This window comes from Cherax quadricarinatus, chromosome 31 (genome assembly GCF_038502225.1).
Source record: "Cherax quadricarinatus isolate ZL_2023a chromosome 31, ASM3850222v1, whole genome shotgun sequence".
In the NCBI taxonomy this organism is placed as follows: domain Eukaryota; kingdom Metazoa; phylum Arthropoda; class Malacostraca; order Decapoda; family Parastacidae; genus Cherax; species Cherax quadricarinatus.
The window spans coordinates 30,293,818-30,317,747 of NC_091322.1; the positions used below are offsets into that span (position 1 = coordinate 30,293,818).

Genomic DNA, 23,930 nt, shown 5'->3' on the forward strand with positions numbered 1-23,930 from the left:
TTCCAGGATAACCGACGGTCAAAGAGAAGGCCTAGAAACCTGACTGTATCACGTTCGGGGATACGGGAGCCATAGAGATACAAAGGATGATCGGAGATAACAGAGCGTCTAGTGAAAGTAATTTGGCGAGTTTTGGTACTTGAAAATTTAAACCCATGCTTGGTGGCCCAAGTGGAAACACGGTCGACCGCATGCTGGAGAGAAACTGCAATAAGGTGACAGTCAGCGCCTGCACAAGCAATAGCGAAGTCATCAACATAGAGTGATGACCAAATATTGGGTGGAAGAACAGAGGCCAAATCATTTATAGCAAGGAGAAAAAGTGTTGTGCTTAGAACACATCCCTGAGGGACACCTTCAGCTTGGACGAAGTCCGGGGAAAGAACATTATTGACTCGAACACTGAAATGTCTGTCAGTTAAAAAGTTCTTAAGGAAGGATGGTAGATTGCCTCGGAGGCCTGAGGAATGGGCCTGGGCCAAAATATTATACCTCCAAGTTGTGTCATATGCCTTCTCAGGGTCAAAAAATATGGCAATAACTGAGTGATTATTCGCAAAGGCATTACGAACATACGTATCCAAGCGTAGTAAGGGGTCTATGGTAGAACGACCCTTACGAAAGCCATATTGACTATCGGAGAGACTGTTGTGTGTCTCTAAATACCACATTAAACGTCGATTTACGAGACGTTCCATCACTTTGCAAACTGCACTGGTAAGAGCGATGGGGCGATAGTGGGAGGCATCATGTCCTGTAGTACCCGGTTTGCGGAAAGGGAGAACAATGGCAGATTTCCACAGCTGGGGAAGAACTCCTTGTGCCCAAATAAGATTGAAGAGGTGTAAGAGGACTACAAGGGCTGACCGATGTAAATGTTGTAACATACGAATATGAATGTCGTCAGGCCCAGCTGCCGATGATCGGCAAGCTGAGAGCGTGGCCTCCAGTTCTTGAAGTGTAAAAGGCACATTATACTGTTCTTCTCTGAGAGAAGAAAAGTCCAAGGGTACTAACTCTCTGGCAGACTTTGAGGAAAGAAACGAGGGGCATAGATGGAGCCCTTGGGAAATACGGACCAGATGTGTGCCAAGTTCAATGGCAACGTCGAGAGGGTTTGCTACATCAACACCAGCGACCCGTAGAACAGGAGCCGGGTCAGGAGAGTATTTACCACTCAATTTCCTCACTTTTTTCCAGACTGCACTCATAGAAGAAGCAGAGGTGATGGTGGAAACATAGTCTTGCCAACAAGTGCATTTAGCTTCATGGATGACACGGCGAGCGATCGCACGCTTCTGCTTAAAATCAAGAAGTCTCTCAGTGGTTCTATTGTACCGGTACCTGCCCCATGCAGCGCGTTTCAAATGTACTGCACGAGCACAAGCAGGAGACCACCAAGGCACGCACTTCTGAGAATGCCTGCCTGAGGTTTGGGGTATAGAATGAGAAGCTGCGGTATAAACTGACGTCGAGAAGAGGTGTAGGAGCTCATCAATGGAGGATGAAGAAGGAACCTCACTAAAAGCAGTGAGGTGTGAGTAAAGATCCCAATTTGCCCGGTCAAATTGCCAGCGAGGGCTACGGAAAGGTGGTGAATAGGAAGGAGAAGTAAGAATGATTGGAAAATGATCGCTGTCATGTAAGTCCGGTAGAACAGACCAGGTGAAGTCTAGTGCAGTGGAGGAAGAGCAGACTGATAAATTGATGCAAGAGAGAGTATGAGTACGAGGATCAAAATGGGTGGGAGTACCCATATTTAAAACATGGAGGGGGTGAGAGGTGAGAAAAGCCTCCAACTGGATGTCACGTGAGTCACAATGAGACCCCCCCAGAGGAAATGGTGGGCGTTAAAATCACCAAGTAACAGAAGTGGTGGTGGTAAGGATGAAACAAGAAAGGCAAAGTCTGGGATAGAAAATGCTCGAGAAGGAGAGAGATATAAATAAATAAATAAAAAAATAAAGAACATATTGTAAACCACTTATTCAAGTGGATACGGGCTGCAGTGTAATGCAGTGAGGTATGGACAGATAGTCGACAGTACGGAATATCATTGCGTAGAAGGGCACTTTCATTAAAGGTCCCATCTGAGAAAGGATCCGAAGAATACAATAAATTGTGTCTCAATCTTCAACTTGTCGGTTTTTCAAACCATTCATCACAATAAATTATAGCCTGAGATAGGTTGGAAAACAGTCGAGTGTAATTTTGGTTCTTGTAAGCAAGCACCAACAGGGGAAAACCTGGAAAGCAACATCTGAAGCTCACCCCGATTACCCCTGAGGCCGCGGATATTCCACTGTAAATAGGCCATGATTGGCGATGAAGAAAATTCCAGGAATCCGTAGGGAAAGGCACCTACGGACTAGAGGGGTTAGAAAAGTCAACGTGTGGTGGCATTGGAAGACGTTCAAGCAGTGAAGGAACGGAGCGTTGCGAAGAATGGGGTTGTGAAGATGGAGGAGAGGGAAGAGAAGGAACAGGAAGTGAATCAGTGTCCATTGAAGGTTTAGTCTCTGCAATATATTCTGAAATGGCTTCAAGTGTTTCTGAATTCAAAGATGGATGGGAGACCATATTGGAGATAGAAGGAGGAGGGTGAGTAAAGATTGGGACAGTAATGGACTGTACCAAAGTAGAGGGGGAGGGAAGAGTGTAAGGGACTGGAGATGAAGTGTGGGGGGGGACAGAAGAGGCAGAAACCTGGGAGGTGGCAGAAGAGGGAGAAACTTGGGAGGGGACGGGGGTGGAAGGCATAGTACGAGGAGGAGGGTGAATCTCCACACTTGTCATAGAGCCAGAGAGAGGGGAAGAACTAGGTACAGAGACTGGAAAGGTAAAGTGTGGAGGTGGAAGAAGGGAAGGAAGGGGCAAAGAAGATTTGAGCAATGTGGATTTTTTGGACTTCTGAGAAGTAGAGGGGCGATTGGTATTAGGTGTCGTACGAGGTCTTGTCGATACTGGGGCTTGTGAGGAAGGACGCGAAGATGTGAGAACAGACTGAGTTGTAGTCGGGACGTCAGAGCCAAGGACAGCAAAAGGATTAGATGCCGGAGTGGCTATGGGAGGGGTAACAACAGAGGAGGCTGCAGAAGATGGGACCCCAGAAGTGGGGGGATGTTTTGAAACACGAGAATAAGAAACACGGGGTAGTCTCCCTTGGAGGCGGAGATGAGTAACTGCCATAGCATAAGGGAGACCTTCTGCCTCTTTGAGGCAACGGATTTCACGTTCATTTAAGTAGACCTGGCAATGGCGGGAGTACGAAGGGTGAGCTTCATTACAATTAAGGCAAGATGGAGGTTGACTGCAAGATGTATTAGAATGGTCGTCGGCACCATAGACTGGGCATTCGGGCATAGATCTGCAATATTTCACTGGGTGACCAAAACGCCAGCAATTTTTACACTGTTGCGGTGTAGGTATCACCTTTCGAACTTGTAACCGATGTCCTGCGACATATACAGAGGACAGGAGTTCTCGGCTGTCAAAAGTTAAACGAGCCACATTGCAAGGGTAACATCTCCGCCCACGGGCAGGAAGGACATAAGTGTCTACTTTAAGGATTGGGAGATCCTGGAGTTCCAGCTGTTCAAGAATGTCATTGCCACATGACTGGAAATTCTGTTGGACTATGGTATGGGGCAGAATGACAGTACCACTACAAGAATTGAGAGAAAGATGTTTTTCAATAGTGATAGGAGTAGTATCGATATTCGAAAGGAGAGAAAGATCATGAGCTTGGGTAGCATTCTGGACAGTGATGATGCACGTACCGCTCTTGAGAGCATGAAATGAAATATCTCTACCAACATGACGCAGGAGCGCTTTGCCAATACTATGGTCAGAAAGGTAGGCAGAAGAAGAAGTCGGTCTTAAAGAATTTAGTCCATTGTGTGGTCCGAAACTGAGCGTGGAGAGGGAGTGCTTGATGTGTCGGTCTTTTCCGAGTAGAATGGGAAGGTAACGAAGGAGCATCATCAGGAGATTGACGTTGGCGTTTAGGAGCAGGACCGGAGTTGGTCCAGCGTGAAATGGGCGGGCGATTCGAAAATTTCCGTACCGTAGAGGGAGAAGCCGGAAGCATAGTCAAAGGAGAGCGGAGTTCAGACAAATCGAAGGAGTCAGTCGAAGCCCCGGTACCTGAAGCGGGTGAGGAAACAGCACCAGCAAGAGGTACAGGGGCATCAGGAGTGTCCGAAGAGTGGTCTAAACACAAGGCAGGGTCAGAATGGGGTGCGGTATCAAGAAGGGGCCCGGGGGTAGTGGGTTCATGGATTGGGTTCTCCATGGTTAGGTTACCCCTTTGCTTTTTGTTTTTAAGAAAAAAAAAGAAAGAAGAAAATAAAATAAAAATAAAAGAATAAAAAAAGGGGGGAGCAGGGAGGAATAGTTCCCAGGAGGAATGAAAGGGCCGGAAATCTCCCTCCGCGCCCAAGAGGACCTCAGCACCGCTAGTAGCGCAGATGCAGCATGGAACCCGTGCCATACCCTACCCTTCATGCCAGTAAACCAGCAATCCGGGATAGCAACCTCACATCTGCTGAGCTACCTCGGTGGACAAAAGAGAGGGCGGCTGGATATCCGCCACAAAGCATACCTCCTTTGGCCACCACCCCCGGAATCCGAAAGGTGGCTTCCAGAGATACACCCGTCACCCGAAAGACACCCAAAGCTACTCCGGGATACTGGAGAGGGATCGGGACATCCCCAGGCGATCCAGATTCCACGGCAAACTACGCCACCGCCAAGAACCTCAATGGAATGAGATGGACCCCGGTATCCTTTCCTCTACCTAGGAACTAGCGCGCCTGTGGGAGAAATCCCACAGGCCAAAAAGAGGAAGGGCAAAAGGGAGGGGTGGGGAGGGGGAGGAGGAAAGGAAAAAGAGGAGGATGGGATAGGGGAGGGGAGATTGGGGGGTAATTAGGTTCGGTCTGAGGAAGAAGACCGACGGCTGCTGGCAGCCTGGCTCTATCTCCGTTTGTCTGTCTGTATCTATGTCTCTCTCTGTCTCTGTCTCTGTATATCTTTGTGTCTGTCTCTGTCTATCCCTGTCTGTCTCTACCTCCTCCTATCTGTCTATCTCTGTCTCACAGGTATGCATAAATACAAGTATACATAGTGTAAAATACCTAGGATAACTCAAAAAATCCAGACAAAGTGCTATACTCTGCTTGAAGATGCGAGTAAACGTGATGATGCAATCTTGTGGCTCTCTCTGAGACAGAGCTAGACAGACAGACAAATAGACAGACATGTTTGTGTACCAGCGAAAACAAAGCAAGGCCCTAATCTTTTCTTATCAAATCTTATCACTTCACCCTCGCGAATGCTCATGCTCATCAAACGTCAGCTCTTATCAAGTGTTATCTCATCTTTTCACGTCACTGTCAGGGGTGGACTTTGTTTTTATGCTTCAAGGGAACTTATTATTTTATTATTATTATGTATTCTCCTCCTCCTCCTCCTCATTATTATTATATACTTCCACATATCCAAAACTTTGCTTGGACCTATAAATACTTTGTATATATTCCAAGACAATAGTAAATGACCAAGGCAGGTGTAAATGTCCACCTGTCAGTGTGTTTGTGACAATATGAGTACAACTTCAGTACCTAATACTAGTGTCAGAGCAAAGATTGGTTATGAAATGACAAGAACTACTATAAATTGTAATTATCAGGACTTAATTATATAAAATAATATGAAAAATAGAAAAAAAGGTATATCGGCAAAACTTCAGCAAGCAGCAGGACTCGATGTTGCTGTCACATGAGCATCCACTGCCAACTTCTTGGCCTCATATCTCGGTAAGTACTGACCCTAAATTTTTTTTTTATCCTATAACACTTAGAAAAATGTGCTTTTTTTTCAATAAATTTTTTTTTTTTATTTTTCAAAATATTCGGGGCACTGGGGTAGTGAACGTGTATATACGTTTGGACCGTTTACGGGTTAACAATGTGGTCTCAGGAATGGAACTCCATCGTTAAGTGAGGAGGGGCTGTATATTGTAATAAACAGAATTAAGAAAATCAGCTCTAATACAGTGGACCCCCAGTTTACGATATTATATCATTCCAGAAGTATGTTGAGGTGCCAGTACTGACCGAATTTGTTCCCATAAGGAATATTGTGAATTAGATTAGTCCATTTCAGACCCCCAAACATACACATACAAACGCACTTACATAAATACACTTACATAATTGGTCGCACTGGGAGCTGATCGTAAACCGGGGGTCCACTGTATACATTATTTAGGTATGCATGCTGGTCGGAGAGCCCATCGTAAGTCCGAGTCACTGGTAAGTGAGTACATCGCTAAGTGAGGAGAGGCTGTATACAAATGCTGGAAGTAATATATTCAGCCCTCTAATGAATATCCACTGGGGCTCTTCACTGACCTATGGAAAGCATTTGATACGATGGACCACAATCTCCTGCACCTAAAACTAAATCATTACGGCATCAGAGGACATTCCCTCGATTACTTAAAATCTTTTCTTAATGATAGACACCAATATGTACTGTGTATATGCAAATGGAGTCAACTTCACTATCCAGCTTGTAGCTGTCAGAGTGTCCCAGGGTAGTGTACTAGAAATAACAAAAAGGCACAATACCGTGACTGGAATAATACACAAATAACCCGCACATAGAAAAGAGGAGCTTATGACAATGTTTTGGTCCGACTTGGACCATTTACAAAGTCACACTGACTTTGTAAATGGTCCAAGTTGGACCGAAACGTCGTTGTAAGCTCCTCTCTTCTATGTGCGGGTTATTTGTGTAGTGTAGTACTAGGTCCACTCCTCTTTCTCATCTACATCAATGATCTCCCCAATGTATCTCAACTCCTTAAACCAGTTCTATTCACAGACGACACTATTTATGTCTACTCCCACTCAAACCCAGCTATACTAAGAAACACTGTAAACAATGAGCTGCTAAAAATATATACGTACTTGGATGATGACCAACAAACTCAACATAGACAAAACATATTTCATGCTGTTTGGAAACTAGAGCCTTAAATATCCAACTTAATATATCGATACATGGTTCCCCTATTACAAGACACACTGAGGGTAATTTTGTATGTCTTCTCCTTGGCTGTACTCTTAAATTTCATTCCCACATCCAGCATATATCCAAGAAAATTTCCAAATCAGTAGGCATCCTTTCCAAGATACGATACTATGTACTCCAAACAATACTTCTTACCCTACACCACTTTTTAATATATCCCTACCTCACATATGATATTTGTGCCTGGGGATCAGCCACAGCCAACCACCTTAAACCATTAATTACCCAACAAAAAGCTGTTGTGCAGATGATTACCAGCTCATGTGCCAGACAGCACACCCCCACCATTTTTCAAAAGCCTGAACCTACTAAATATGAGACATACACTCATATTAAACTCCCATATAAACCCTCCACTTAAACTTCTTGATAGCTACAAAAGAACTCAGTCACAATACAAGGCACTCTTCGACATCCCTTGTGTCAGTCTCACACTATGTAAAAATGCAATGCATATAAAGGGCCAGAAGATCTGGAATTTACTACTTGAACCAGTAAAGGATCCCCTGACTACATATAAATTTAGGACTATGATTAAAAATCATCTCTCAATACTAACCATAACCAACCAAAACAACTTCTAATCAGTTTGAAGCAACTCTTCCAAATATATTATATGACCTCTAGTCTATCAAACATCTGCCAATCCATGAAATATTACTGTTTAAACCATTAATTGTAATATTGTTTTTATGTGCAACTTCAAGATGATTATTCTTATAAACCTTCACCTTGACTACCTCACATTAGTATTAAGATTAATAAAGATTTATTAAAAAGTTAACCACTGTTATCTTGTCTAGATTTAAGTAGTTATGTACAAGGATTAGTCTGCCCAAAATGCCCCAGCATTTGTATTTAATAAAACCAAAATTGTAATTACACATTTTAACTTGCAAAGAAATAAAATCTTTATTCTTCTTTATTCTTTATATAATGAGACTGACACTGAAAGGGTTACACTAGTGAAAATAGGCAGAGAAATACAATACCTGCAAGTTATATTTGTGAACGTGCAATTCCAAGGTATAGTAAAAGTTGCACTCCCATGGCCTTCAAACGAATCACCACATAATCATGTAAATTGGAAGTTTGAATTACAATAGTTTTCAGGAGCAATGAATCTTCTGGAATGGATTAATAACATAACCCAAGGTACTGCTGTATTATCTATACTTCTTGAACACTCTCTACTACCTAAACTATATAATTACACAAGCAAATAATAATCACGCCAAAAAATTTGACTCATGAGGCCCATTCTGCATTGTTTCACTTGTGAAACAGTTTTTTGGCATAAACAGTATTATCATCACAAATAGCATATTTCCTACTGAAGCCTCATCTTCATTGGCAAGTCTTATCTTACATCCACCATAAAAGCAACATCTCAATTTTGTAAGTGTCTTACTATTCTGAACAGGAAAATCTTATCTCTGCAGCATATGTTCAATATCTATGGTATAATGTCCCTTGTGGCTTAGCGCTTCTTTTTTATTATAATAATAATAATATGGTATAATGAGGACATTTGGTGAGTGCTAAGTGTGGTGTTTACAAGAAATATTTGGACCAATGATTATGTATATTCTAAATTCAATCCTATTTAGTACGTTCATCAGTCACCCATATTAGTTTAATATCTAAGTTGTGTTGGCGTACTTGAGTAAGAAGTTCTTGATATTTCCCCATAGTGGCACCATTCATGTAACAGAGGCGACCTATGTGTTTTAAGGCATTGTCTTGTTGTAACAGAAGACGTACCGTGTCCAAAGTCACTGTTGTTGAAACATTAAACCACATTTCCTGAAACAAATTTGTTCCTTATTTGAATTAAGCTATGATACAGGAATAGTTATTTTCTGATATTGCGAAAGTACAGAGACAAATCCAGTGCATAGTAGAAGAAATGTATCTTGTGTATATTAGTATTATAGGCACAAGGTAACCACGATGTGTTCTTACCCTTGTAAAAATGTGTACAGGTTAAATAAATTTATCCATTAGTGACATAAACATTGCATATTTTAACAAAGGACTGTTGCCAGTGTTAAGCCACATTCAAATTGAAATATTTCTTTCTTTTTATGCTGCACAAAGATAATGTAGTTTACAGTGCCTGAACTCTGAAGGAGGGGTGGTGATATGTTGCAGGTTTTGAACTGTAGTATATGCATGTCTCTGGCAAGACAGTGATGGAGCGAGTGATGATGAAAGGGTTTCTTCTTTTTCAGGTTGCCATGCCTTAGTGTGAAATAGCTGATGTGTTTAAAAAAAAAAGAAAGTAATAAAACATTGTTAGGAACAAAGTCACTAGTATGCAAAGCATTTCAGGGGGTAAACTAATCCTAATGCTTCAACTACTTAAGAATTAGACATCCACAAATAAGGAAGACAGACTTGATTACCAGAAAAAGTTCCAGCCAAAAAAGACACTTGCATATAACAGGTAATACACAAAATAAGTCAAGGACTGAAGGGTCATCAACTAGAGACAAACAGTACAAATTGGATGAGGATTCACCAAAAACCCGTACTTCAGAGAGAAATCTATCTTTTTTTTTTTTTATGACTGGTTTAGGTCGGAATGAAATATTGTCAGATTGCTCTCCTAAGTTTAGGTTTGTGGTTAACTGTTTTAACCCTGACAGTATGAATTTTTTTTTTTTTTTTTTTGTTTTGGTTGAGGAATTTGTTGCTAAGTCATCATAAAAGTATTTTTTTTTTTTTAAAGGGAGGAGAGTGGCTTTTTGGCAAAATTATTACTGGAAATTAAATCTAATCTCTCTAGATCTCTTTCCTTCCCTAGTTGTAGATGTTTGTTCAATGCTGTAATTGCTTGTATCATGGATGGGTATGTTCATCTATCCTTAGCCCTTAAACGGTCCAAATAGATCGACATTCAAATCCGTAGTGCTCCAAAAGTAGATATATGTTTTTTTACATATTTTCAAATACAAAAAAAAATGGAGATAAAAGTTTTTTTACACATTTTCAAACATAAAAAAAAAAAATGTACATCTTTTTACATACTTTCAAATGTCGAAAAAACGTATATATACGTTTGGACCGTTTAAGGGTTAAAAGAGGAAGCAAATTTAAACTCCGCACATTAACTATGTGAGTAATCGATGATCCAAGTTGAACTGATTTGTCATTAGTTTGTCTCCTATGTGCGGGTTATTTGTATACTGTTCCAGTCACAGCATTTTTTGCCTTTTTACTCTTTCTGGAGAGGTGGTAAGATACTGTGGCTCACCTTGTACAACAGTCAAATGTTCAATACTTCTTGCTTATTTTGCCCTGAATGTTGTACAATCATCATAGCAAATTCACTGTATTTCATATTTGCCAATTTTGATAAATAAGGGATTTTACTGAACTCTCATCTGCAATTAAAAAAATTATAGGTTTTGTATGGAAGGAAATTAAAATCTAATATATTGCATGTAATGTACATATATTGTACTAGTTTACAGGCTTCTTAAAACTGTTAAAATCTATGAACTATACATATTACAAAAACTAGAGAAATTTTTTGGTGTTACTCTTAATGCAGCATTATCTGTGGAACTCAGCCCTCAGATATTCACTGTTTTACTGAGCCCATAATAATTGGTTGTCCCCAGTCTCAAAAACCATGGAATTTAACTGTATCTGCAAGCCTGAAAATTTTTATTCAGGTATGTGTCCTAGAATTCATTATTACTCCTAAGCAAGAGCATGAAGGTGAGTGCTGCTGCTAAGAGGAAGAAGGTTGTGATGACAAGTAGGTAAATGGGGTTATTAGATCTGAAGGATACAAAGGATATGATCAAAGGCTTCAGTATTTATCCAAGCAGAAGTCCAAAACATTTCTTTACACCATCATTACAACCAGTACCTCAGCTGCCACCCCTCTTCAAGAGGGGCTCCTTGGCATGGTGAAGAGGCTCTTGGTCAGAGGAATTAAACATGTTGGTCTCCTTCCTCAGACTGAACCTAATTACCCCCCAATCCCCCCTTCCCTATCCCCTCCTCCCTTTTTCCTATCCTCCTCCCCATCCCTCCCTTATTCCCTTCCTCTTTTTGGCCTTTGGGATTCTTCCCACAGGCATGCTAGTTCCTAGGAAGGGGGAAGGGTACTGGGGTCCATTCCATTCCGTTGAGGTTCTTGGCGGTGGTGTAGTTTGCTGTGGAATCTGGATTGCCTGGGGATGTCCCAATCCCTCTCCGGTCTCCTGGGGGGTTGACTTTGGGTGTCTTTCGGGTGACGGGTGTATCTCTGGAGGCCGCCTTTCGGGGGTGGTGGCCAAAGGAGGTGCTGAGGTCATCTTGGGTGTGGAGGGAGATTTTCAACACTTTCATTCCTCCTAGGAACTATTCCTCCCCGTTCCCCCCTTTTTTTTTATTCTTTTGTTTTTTTTATTTTTATTTATTTTTTTCTTAAAAACAAAAAGAAAGAAGTAACCTAACCATGGAGGACCCAATCCATGACCCTGCTACCCCTGGGCCCCTTCTTGTTACCGCATCCCGTTCTGACCCTGTCTCGTCTTTTGACCACTCTTCGGACACTCCTAATGCCCCTGTACCTCTTGCTGGTGCTGTTTCATCATCCGCTTCAGGTACCAGGGTTTCGACCAACTCCTTCGATTTGCCTGGCCCCCCGCTCTCCTTTGACTATGCTTCCGGCCCCTCCCTCTATGCTGCGGCAATTTTCAAATCGCCAGCCCGTCCCACATCAGACCAACTCTGGTCCCACTCCTAAACACCAACGACACTTGCCCGATGATACTTCTTCACCACCTTCTCGTTCTACTCAGAAAAGACTGACACGTCATGCACTCCCTTTCCATGCTCAGTTTCGGAATGCACAATGGACTAAATTCTTTATTTTGCGACCGACTTCCTCTATTGCCTATCTTTCTGACCACAGTACTGGCAAGGTGCTCCTATGCCATGTTGGTAGAGATATTTCCTTTCATGCTCTCAAGAGTCGTACGTGCATTGTCACTGTCCAGAATGCTACCCAAGCTCATGATCTTTCTCTCACATATCGATACTATTCCTATCACTATTGAAAAACGTCATTCTCTCAATTCTTGTAGTGGTACTGTCATTCTGCCCCATACCATAGCCCAACAGAATTTCCAGGCATGTGGCAATGACATTCTTGAACAGCTGGAACTCCAGAATCTCCCAATCCTCAAAGTAGACACTTGTGTCCTTCCTGCCTGCAGGCAGAGATGATACCCTTGCAATGTGGCTCGATTAATTTTCGACAACCGTGAACTCCCGTCCTCTGTTTGTCGCAGAACATCGGTTACAAGTTCGAAAGGTGATCCCTACACCGCAACAGTGTATTATTATTATTATAATCAAAAAGAAGCGCTAAGCCACAAGGGCTATACAGCGCTGCAGGGTAGGGAAGGAAGCGAGGGTATTGGATGGCAGAAGGGAGGAGGGATGATCAGTAGGTTACAGAAAACAGCGGGGCAGGGGATAGTACGGGGGTAGAGGGTAGCAAGAGATTGAAGTAGAAAGGGCTGAAGGTATCAGAATTTGTGAAGTAAGTCAGTTGTTGTCAAAAAGTCAATGAGAGAGTCTGGATGAAAGGTGGGTCCATCAGCGAGAAGGGAAGGTAAAGAGAGAGCAGCAGAGCGAAGACGACGATGGAGGTAAATTCTGCGTGCTCGTTGATAAAGTGGGCAGTCCAACAGAATGTGGCTGACTGATAATGGAACTTGGCAATTCTCACAGAGAGGAGCAGGGCGCCTCTCCATGAGATATCCATGAGTAAGACGAGTATGGCTAATGTGAAGACGGGAGAGAGTAGTCTCCCAACCTTGACACTGGTGATAAGAAGACGGCCAGTAACCTATACTCGGTTTAATAGATTGAAGTTTGTTGCCGAGCATAGTAGACCAACATTGTTGCCAACGGGTGTGAAGTTGGGAAGATATTGCAGCAAAATAGTCCGTAAATGGAATACCTCTACATGAAACTGGTAGGTCATGTATGTACTGCTGACCGCACAGCAGTGTCTGCCTGTTCATTGCCCTGTACGTCAACATGACCAGGGACCCAACAAAAAACAATATCTTTATGCTTGGTAAAGATGCGGCGTAGCCAAAGTTGGATACGGAGGACTAAGGTGTGAGGTGTATCAAATTTCTGTATAGCCTGTAAAGCACTAAGGGAGTCTGAGACAACCACAAATGGTGACACAGGCATAGATGCAATACGGATAAGTGCTGTAAGGATGGCATACAATTCAGCAGTAAAAATACTAGCCGAAGATAGTAAATGCCCTTGTGCGACACTGTCCGGAAACACTGCTGCGAATCCTACGCCATCAGAAGACTTGGAGCCATCTGTGTACACAGCAATGGCATGAGAATGAGAGTGAAAGTGGTCAAGAAAAAGAGAGCGGGAAGCGGCCGTAGACAGTTGGGCTTTCGAGCAAGGGAGAGAGAAAGAACAGACTCGAACAGCTGGAACTTCCCAGGGGGGTAGGGAAAAGTGAGATGCTACATGTACATAGAAAGGTGGTAATTGAAGAGAAGACAAGAGCGAATGAAGGCAGAGAGAAGGGATGGAGTAAACAGGGGCGGCGAACAAATAAAGAATGTCTACTAATATCAGTGACCATTCTATAAATAGAAGGATTGCGGAGATCATGAAAGTGTACATAGTAGCGAAGGCAATGGGCATCACGGCGATCGGATAAGGATGGAACATTCGCTTCTGCATAGAGGCTCTCGACAGGGGAAGAGCGAAAAGCACCAAGGCATAAACGTAATCCTTGGTGATGAATGGGGTTAAGGCTAGAGAGAGTAGCAAGATATGCCGCTGAATAGATCTGGTTACCATAATCAAGTTTCGATAAGATAAGGGTGGAATGTAGGCGAAGGAGGGTTCGACGATCAGCTCCCCATGAAAGATGAGCAAGGGTTTTAAGAAGGTTCAGCCGGCTGTAACAAGTTGCCTTCAGAGAGGTAATGTGAGGATTCCAGGATAACCTACGATCAAAGAGGAGGCCCAGAAACTTGACTGTATCACCTTCAGGGATACTGGAGCCATAGAGGTACAAAGGATGATCGGAGATGACAGAGCCTCTAGTGAAAGTAATTTGGTGGGTTTTAGTGCTGGAAAATTTAAACCCACGTGTGGTGTCCCAATTGGAAACACGGTCGACTGCATGCTGGAGAGAAACTGTAATAAGGTGACAGTCAGCGCCTGCACAGGCAATAGCGAAGTCATCAACATAGAGTGATGACCAAATATTTGATGGAAGACTAGAGGCCAAATCATTAATAGCAAGGAGAAAAAGTGTTGTGCTCAGAACACATCCCTGGGGGACACCTTCAGCTTGGATAAAGTCCGGGGAGAGCACATTATTAACCCGAACACGGAAATGCCTGTCAGTTAAAAAGTTCTTAAGGAAGGATGGTAGATTGCCTCGAAGGCCTAAGGAGTGGGCTTGGGCTAAAATATTATACCTCCAAGTTGTGTCATATGCCTTCTCAAGGTCAAAAAATATGGCAATAACTGAGTGGTTATTCGCAAAGGCATTATGAACATACGTATCCAAGCGTAGTAAGGGGTCTATGGTAGAACGTCCCTTACGAAAGCCATATTGACGAGTGGAGAGACTGTTGTATGTCTCTAAATACCACACTAAACGTCTATTTACTAGGCGTTCCATCACTTTGCAAACTGCACTGGTAAGAGCAATGGGACGATAGTGGGAGGTTTCATGTCCCGTAGTGCCTGGTTTGCGGAAAGGGAGAACAATGGCGGATTTCCACAGCTGTGGAAGAACTCCTTGTGACCAAATAAGATTGTAAAGGCGTAATAGGACTGCAAGGGCTGACTGATGTAAATGTTGTAGCATATGAATATGAATGTCGTCGGGCCCAGCTGCCGATGATCGGCAAGCTGAGAGTGTTGCCTCCAGTTCTTGAAGTGTAAAAGGCACATTATACTGTTCTTCTCTGAGAGAAGAAAAGTCCAAGGGTGCTAACTCTCTGGCAGACTTTGAGGAAAGAAATGAGGGGCATAGATGGAGTCGCTGAGAAATACAGATCAGATGATTGCCAATTTCATTGGCAACATCTAGTGGGTTTGCTATATCAACACCGGCAACCCGCAGAACAGGAGCCGGGTCAGGAGAATATTTACCGCTCAGTTTTCGTACTTTTTTCCAGACTGCACTCATAGAGGAAGCAGAGGTGATGGTGGAGACATAATCTCGCCAGCAAGTGCGTTTAACGTCACGGATGACACGGCGTGCGATCGCATGCTTCTGCTTAAAATCAAGAAGTCTCTCTGTGGTTCTATTGTACCGGTACCTGCCCCATGCAGCGCATTTCAAACGTACTGCACAAGCACAAGCAGGAGACCACCAAGGCACGCATTTCTGAGAATGCCTGCCCGAAGTTTGGGGTATAGAATGAGAAGCTGCTGTTAAAACGGAGGACGAGAAGAGGTGTAAAAGCTCATCGATGGAGGACGAAGAAGGAACCTCTCTAAAAACAGTTAGGTGTGAGTAAAGGTTCCAATTTGCCTGATCAAATTGCCAGCGTGGGATGCGAAGAGGTGGTGAATATGAAGGGGAAGTAAGAATGATTGGGAAATGATCGCTGTCATGTAAGTCCAGAAGAACAGACCAAGTGAAGTCTAATGCGGCGGAGGAAGAGCAGACTGAGAGATCGATGCAAGAGAGAGTGTGAGTCCGAGGATCAAAATGGGTGTGAGTACCTGTATTTAAAACATGGAGGGGGTGGGTGGCAAGAAAAGCCTCTAACTGAATGCCACGGGAATCACAGTGAGACCCCCCCCCAGAGGAAATGGTGGGCATTAAAATCACCAAGTAACAGAATCGGTGGTGGTAATGACGAAACAAGAAAGGCAATATCCGGAATAGATAATGCCCAAGAAGGAGAGAGATATAAAGAACAGAGCATATACCACCTATGCAAGTGGATACGGGCTGCTGTGTAATGTAGCGAAGTACGAACAAATAGCTGATGTTACGGAATATCAGTGCGTAGAAGAAGGGCACTTTCATTAACCCTTTGAGGGTTTTTTGTCGTACTAGTACGTCTTACGCGTAGGGGTTTTTGACGTACTAGTACTCATAAATTCTAGCGACCTCAAATCTAGTGGGAGAAAGCTGGTAGGCCTTCATATGAAAGAATGGGTCTATGTGGTCAGTGTGCACAGTCTAAAAAAAATCCTGCAGCACACAGTGCATAATGAGAAAAAAAAAACTTTTTCCATTTTTTTTTAATAAATCAGCGACTTTGCAGTGTATTTTCGTATGGTATTTATTGTTGTATTCTAGTTTTCTTGGTCTCATTTTATAGAATGGAAGACATATTACTGAAATTGAGATGATTTTGACTGGTTTTACAATGAAAGGTGCCTTGAAATTGAGCTCAAAGTAGCAGAAATGTTCGATTTTTACCAAACTTCAAAAGTAAACAAATCGTGCCAAGCGTGCAATACACGTCAACTGGTGAGTCTAATATTCTTTCACAAGTGCACCAATAATATTTATACCATTTTTTACACTAATGCAGTAGTCTGCATAACAGTAAATCTTATATTTTTTGTGAGAATAAAAATTCAAAGTGGAAAGCAAAAGAATATAAGAGGGGCCTTGAGACGTGACTAATGACTAGAGGAAATGTCATTTTAGTGCCAGGAATGTCTTTCTTGTTTATTCTGGACCCTATTCCGAAATTGGCATCTTTTGAAATTTGTGTGAAATTGGCAAAATTGCTAAATTCTGACCACTGTACTGGATAGTTGAATTTCATAAATGAGTGGTTTCTTGCACCCATTCGATAGAAAAAATGGAGTTCTAGCGAAATATTCATGTTTTTTGTCGACTAGTACAGTGAAATTGGCCGAAAATGGGGCTCAAAGTGGGCAAAATCGCCGATCCGTAAACATCGCCGAGACCGCTAATTTTGCGAGAGCATAATTCCGTAAGTTTTCTATCAAATTTCAAACTTTTGGTGTCGTTATGATCGGGAAAAAATTCTCTATCTTTTCATAAGAGAAAATAATTTTTTTTTTTTTTTAAATTTGGCCGACCCTGAGAACGAGTTTCGGAGAGGGCCTGTCGACCCTCAAAGGGTTAAAGGTTCCATCAGGAAAAGGATCTGAAGAATACAATAAATTATAGCCTGAGATGGGAGAGATAACAGCAGAGTGTAATTTTGGTTCCTGTAAGCAAACACCAACAGGGGAAAACTGGGAGAGTAACATCTGAAGCTCACCCTAATTACCCCTGAGGCCGCATATATTCCACTGTAAATAGGCCATGATTGGCAATGATAAAGATACCTGAAATCCGCAGGTAAGGGTTCCTACGGGCTAGAGGGGTTAGAAAAGTCCACATGCGGAGGCAGTGGAAAACGTTCAAGCAGCGAAGGAACGGTGCGCTGTGAAGAAAGGAGTTGTGCAGATGGAGTAGAGGAGAGAGAAGGAGCGGAGGGTGGATCAGTGTCCATTGATGGTTTGGTCTCTGCAATATATTCAGAGATTGCTTCAACTGTTTCAGAATTCAGAGACGTCGTATGGGAGATATTATTGGAAATGGTAGGGGGAGGATGAGTAAAGATTGGAACTGTAATGGACTGTACCAAGGTAGGGGGGGGCGAAAGGGTGGAGGGAACTGGAGAAGCGTGGAAGGGGACAGAAGAGGCAGAAACCTAGGAGGTGGCAGAAGAGGAAGAAACTTGGGAGGGAACAGGGGAGGAAGGTACAGTACGAGGAGGAGGGTGAACCTCTACACTTGTAACAGAGCCAGTGAGAGGGGGAGAACCAGGTACAGAGACAGGGAAGGGAAAATGAGGAGGTGGAAGATGGGTAGGAGGTGTTAACGGACCTTTTTTTGACTTTTGAGAAGTAGAGGGACGATTGGGAGGAGGTGTCATACGAGATCTCGTCGCTACTGAGGCTTGTGAGAGAGAACATGAAGAAGCGAGATCAGACTGAGGCGTTGAAGCAGGGGTGTCTGAGCCTAGGACAGCAAAAGAATTAGATACAGGAGTGACTATGGGAGAGGTAACCACAGAGGTGGTTGCAGAAGATGGGATCCCAGAAGTGGGGGGACGTTTTGAAACACGGGAATAAGAAACACGAGGTAGTCTCCCTTGGAGGCGGAGATGAGAAACTGCCATGGCATAAGGGAGAACTTCTGCCTCTTTGAGGTAACGGATTTCCCGCTCGTTTAAGTAGACTTGACAACGGCGAGAGTACGAAGGGTGAGCCTCATGACAATTAAGGCAAGAGGGAGGTCGATTGCAAGACGTATTAGAATGGTCATCGGCACCACAGACTGGGCATTCGGCGATAGATCTGCAATATTTCGCTGGATGGCCAAATCGCCAGCAATTTCTACACTGTTGCGGTGTAGGGATCACCTTTCGAACTTGTAACCGATGTCCTGCTACATAAACAGGATGGGAGTTCACGGCTGTCAAAAGTTAAACGAGCCGCATTGCTAGGGTATCGTCTCCACCCGCGGGCAGGAAGGACGTAAGTGTCTACCTTGAGGATTGGGAGATCTTGGAGTTCCAGCTGTTCAAGAATGTCAGTGCCACATGTCTGGAAATTTTGTTGAACTATAGTATGGGGCAGAATGACGGTACCACTACAAGAATTGAGGGAATGATGCTTTTCAATAGTTACAGGAACAGTATCGATATGGGAAAGACGCTAAAGCTCATGAGCCTGGGTAGCATTCTGTACGGTGACGATGCGCGTACCGCTCTTAAGAGCATGAGAAGAAATATCTTTACCAACATGGCGTAGGAGTGCCTTGCCAATACTATGGTCAGAAAGATAGGCAGTAGAGGAAGTCGGTCATAAAGTGAAGAATTTAGTCCATTGTGCAGTCTGAAACTGAGCGTGGAAAGGTAGTGAAGGACGTGTCGATCTTTTCTGAGAAGAACGAGAAGGTGGAGAAGTATCATCAGCAGGTAATTGTCGTTGCCGTTTAGGCGTGGGACCAGAGTTGGCCCGACGTGGAATGGGCCGGCGATTCAAAAATTGCCGCACCATAGAGGGAGAGGCCGGAAGCATAGTCAGAGGAGAGTGAAGGAGTCAGTCGAGGCCTCAGTACCTGAAGCGGGTGAGGAAACAGCACCGGCAAGAGGTACAGAGGCATGAGGAGTGTCCGAAGAGTGGTCCAAAGACGAGGTGGGGTCAGAACGGGGTGCGGTATCAAGAAGGGGCCTGGGGGTAGCAGGTTCATGGACTAGGGCTGCCATGGTTAGGTTACTTCTTTCTTTTTGTTTTTAAGAAAAAAAAAAAAGAAAGAAGAAAATAAAAATAAAAAATAGAATAAAAAAGGGGGGACCGGGGAGGGATAGTTCCTAGGAGGAATGAAAGGGCCAGAAATCTCCCTCTGCGCCCAAGAGGACCTGAGCACCGCAAGTAGCGCAGATGCAGCATGGAACCCGTGCCATACCCTACCCATCATGCCAGTAAACCGGCAATCCGGGATAGCAACCTCACATCTGCCGAGCTACCTCGGTGGACAAAAGAGAGGGCGGCCGGAAATCCGCCACAAAGCATACCTCCTTTGGCCACCACCCACAGAATCCGAAAGGTGGCTTCCAGAGATACACCTGTCGCCCGAGAGACACCCAAAGCCACCCTCCGGGATACCGGAGAGGGATCAGGACATCCCCAGGCAATCCAGATTCCACGGCAAACTACACCACCGCCAAGAACCTCAACGGAATGGGATGGACCCCGGTACCCTTTCCCCTACCTAGGAACTAGCGTGCCTGTGGGAAAAAAAAAAAAAAAACCAAAGGCCAAAAAGGAAGGGCAAAAGGGAGGGGTGGGGAGGAGGAGGAGGAAAGGAAAAAGGGGAGGATGGGATAGGGAATGGGGGATTGGGGGGTAATTAGGTTCGGTCTGAGGAAGTAGACCGACAGGTCTAATTCCTCAGACCAAGAGCCTCTTCACCATGCCAAGGAGCCCCCCTTGAAGAGGCCCAACAGTGTAGAAATTGCTGGTGATTTGGTCACCCAGTGAAATATTGCAGATCTATTGCCGAATGCCCAGCCTGTGGTGTCGACAACCATTCTAATATGCCGTGCAGTCGACCTCCCTCTTGCCTTAATTGTCATGAGGCTCACCCTTTGTACTCTCGCCATTGCCAGGTCTACTTCAATGAGCGTGAAATCCGTTGCTTCAAAGAAGCAGAAGGTCTCCCTTATGCTATGGCAGTTTCTCATCTCCGCCTCCAAGGGAGACTACCCCGTGTTTCTTATTCTCGTGTTTCAAAACGTCCCCCCACTTCTGGGGTCCCATCTTGTGCAGCCTCCTCTGTTGTTACCCCTCCCATAGTCACTCCTGTATCTAATTCTTTTGCTGTCCTGGGCTCAGACATCCCTACTTCAACACCTCAGTCTGTTCTGACATCTTCGAGTTCTCACTCACAAGCCTCGGTATCGACAAGATCTCGTATGACACCTTCTGCCAATCGCCCCTCTACTTCTCAGAAGTCCAAGAAATCCCCTTTGCTCAAATCTTCCTTGCCCCCTCCCCTTCTTCCACCCCCACATTTTACCTTTCCAGTCCCTGTACCTGGTTCTTTCCCTCTCACTGGCTCTATTACAAGTGTGGAGGTTCACCCCCTCCTCGTTCTGTGCCTCTCTCCCCTGTCCCCTCCCAAGTCTCTCCCTCTTCTGCCGCCTCCCAGGTCTCTGCCTCTTCTGTCCCCTCCCACACTTCTCCAGTTCCCAACACGCTTTTGTTCCCCCCTACTTCAGTACAGTCCATTACTGTCCCAATCTTTACTCACCCTCCTCCTTGTATCTCCAATATTGTCTCCCATACAACATCTTTGAATTCAGAAACAAATGACGCTATTTCAGAATATACTGCAGAGACTAAACCTTCAATGGACACTGATCCACTTCCTGTTCCTTCTCTTCCCTCTCCTCCATCTCCACAACTCCATTCTTCACAACGCTCCATTCCTTCGCTGCTTGAACGTCTTCCGATGCCACCGCACGTAGACTTTTCTAAACTCTCTAGTCCGTAGGTGCCCTTCCCTACGGATTCCTGTTTTCCTCATTGCCAATCATGGCCTATTTACAGTGGAATATCTGCGGCCTCAGGGGTAATCAGGGTGAGCTTCAGATGTTCCTTTCCAGGTTTTCCCCTGTTGGTGTTTGCTTACAAGAACCAAAATTACACTCAGCTGTTTTCCAACCTATCTCAGGCTATAATTTATTGTATTCTTCGGATCCTTTCTCAGATGGGCCCTCTAATGAAAGTGCCCTTCTTCTATGCAATGATATTCCGTACTGTCAACTATCTGTCCATACCTCACTGCATTACACTGCAGCCCGTATCCACTTGAATAAGTGGTTTACAATATGTTCTTTATATCTCTCTCCTTCTTGGGCATTTTCTATCCCAGATTTTGCCTTTCTTGATTCATCCTTACCACCACCACTTCTGTTTCTTGGAGATTTTAATGCCCACCATTTCCTCTGAGGGGGGGTCTCATTGTGACTCACGTGGCATCCAGTTGGAGGCTTTTCTCGCCTCTTGCCCCCTCCATGTTTTAAATACGGGTACTCCCACCCATTTTGATCCTCGTACTCATACTCTCTCTTGCATCGATCTATTGGTCTGCACTAGACTTCGCCTGGTTTGTTCTACCGGACTTACATGACAGCGATCATTTTCCAATCATTCTTACTTCTTCATATTCACCACCTTTCCGTAGCCCTCACTGGCAATTTGATCGGGCAAATTGGGACCTTTACTCACAACTCACTGCTTTTAGTGAGGTTCCTTCTTCATCCTCCATTGATGAGCTCCTACACCTCTTCTCGATGTCAGTTTTAACCGCAGCTTCTCATTCTATACCCCAAACCTCAGGCAGGCATTCTCAGAAGTGCGTGCCTTGGTGGTCTCCTGCTTGTGCTCGTGCAGTACGTTTGAAATGCGCTGTATGGGGCAGGTACCAGTACAATAGAACTGATGAGAGACTTCTTGATTTTAAGCAGAAGCGTGCAGTCGCTCACACTGTCATCCGTGACGCTAAACGCACTTGCTGGCGAGATTATGTCTCCACCATCACCTCTGCTTCCTCTATGAGTGCAGACTGAAAAAAAGTGAGGAAATTGAGTGGTAAATACTCTCCTGACCCAGTTCCTGTTCTACGGGTCGCTGGTGTTGATATAGCAAACCCTCTTGACGTTGCCATTGAAATTGGCACTCGTCTGGTCCGTATTTCCCGGGGGCTCCATCTATGCCCCTCGTTTCTTTCCTCAAAGTCTGCCAGAGAGTTAGTACCCTTGGATTTTTCTTCTCTCAGAGAAGAACAGTATAATGTGCCTTTTACACTTCAAGAACTGGAGGCAACACTCTCAGCTTGCCGATCATCGGCAGCTGGGCCTGACGACATTCATATTCGGATGTTACAACATTTACATCAGTCAGCCCTTGTAGTCCTCTTACACCTCTTCAATCTTATTTGGTCACAAGGAGTTCTTCCCCAGCTGTGGAAATCTGCCATTGTTATCCCTTTCCGCAAGCCGGGTACTACGGGACATGATGCCTCCCACTATCGTTCCTTGCTCTTACTAGTGCAGTTTGCAAGTGATGGAACGTCTGGTAAATTGACATTTAGTGTGGTATTTAGAGACACACAACAGTCTCTCCACTAGTCAATATGGCTTTCGTAAGGGCCGATCTACCTTAGACCCCTTACTACGCTTGGATACATATGTTCGTAATGCCTCTGCGAATAACCACTCAGTTATTGCCATATTTTTTGACCTTGAGAAGGCATATGACACAACTTGGAGGTATAATATTTTGGCCCAAGTCCACTCCTTAGGCCTCTGAGGCAATCTACCATCCTTCCTTAAGAACTTTTTAACTGACAGACATTTCCGTGTTCGAGTCAATAATGTGCTCTCCCCAGACTTTGTCCAAGCTGAAGGTGACCTCAGGGATGTGTTCTGAGCGCAACACTTTTTCTCCTTGCTATAAATGATTTGGCCTCTGTACTTCCAGCCTATATTCATTTATAATGGCACAAAACATACTCAACCCCTGCCAATTTGGATTCAGAAAAAATAAAAGCACTAATGATGCAATTATAAAAATGCTAGATCTGCTTTACACAGCATTGGAAAATAAGGAATATCCACTAGGAATTTTTATTGACCTAAGAAAAGCTTTTGACACAGTAGATCACAGCATCCTACTCCACAAACTTGACCATTATGGTATAAGAGGCCATGCGCTTGCATATTTCAAATCTTACCTTACTAATAGGTATCAGTATGTCACCATTAAAGACACAGCATCAACAACACGGCCACTTGATACTGGAGTTCCGCAGGGAAGTGTCCTTGGTCCCCTGCTCTTCCTCATATACATCAATGATCTTCCAAACGTATCCCAACACCTGAACCCCATTCTCTTTGCTGACGACACGACTTATGTCATCTCTCACCCTAATCTTGCCACCCTCAACACCATTGTTACGAGGAGCTGATCAAAATATCGACTTGGATGACAGCCAATAAACTTATGCTTAACACTGACAAAACCTACTATATTATGTTTGGTAGCAGAGCAGGAGTTGCACAAATTAACATTAAGATCGACAACACTCTAATTGCCAGACATAATGAGGGCAAATTCCTGGGCCTATACTTCGACAACAACCTGAATTTCAGCACCCATATCCAACACATAACCAAAAAAGTATCCAAAACGGTTGGGATCCTCTCCAAGATATGATACTACGTGCCGCAAAATGCCCTTCTCACACTATACCACTCACT

The 23,930-nt window shown here is 44.0% G+C and overlaps 1 protein-coding gene across 9 annotated transcripts in view; it reads right to left on the bottom strand.

Annotated features, from left to right (window-relative positions):
* The window catches only part of LOC128703476 (uncharacterized), a 171,388-nt gene that overhangs the window by 50,466 nt on the left and 96,992 nt on the right, over positions 1-23,930 (bottom strand). For 8 of the 9 annotated variants that reach the window (XM_053798171.2, XM_053798169.2, XM_053798168.2 and 5 more), the window contains one exon: positions 7,995-8,907. The exons of the other annotated variant lie outside the window; for it this stretch is intronic. In XM_053798171.2, coding sequence (XP_053654146.1) covers positions 8,704-8,907 — 204 coding nt within the window. In that variant the 3' untranslated portion in view covers positions 7,995-8,703. Of the gene's footprint in view, positions 1-7,994; positions 8,908-23,930 lie in introns of those variants that run through there. 9 annotated transcript variants of the gene reach the window in all.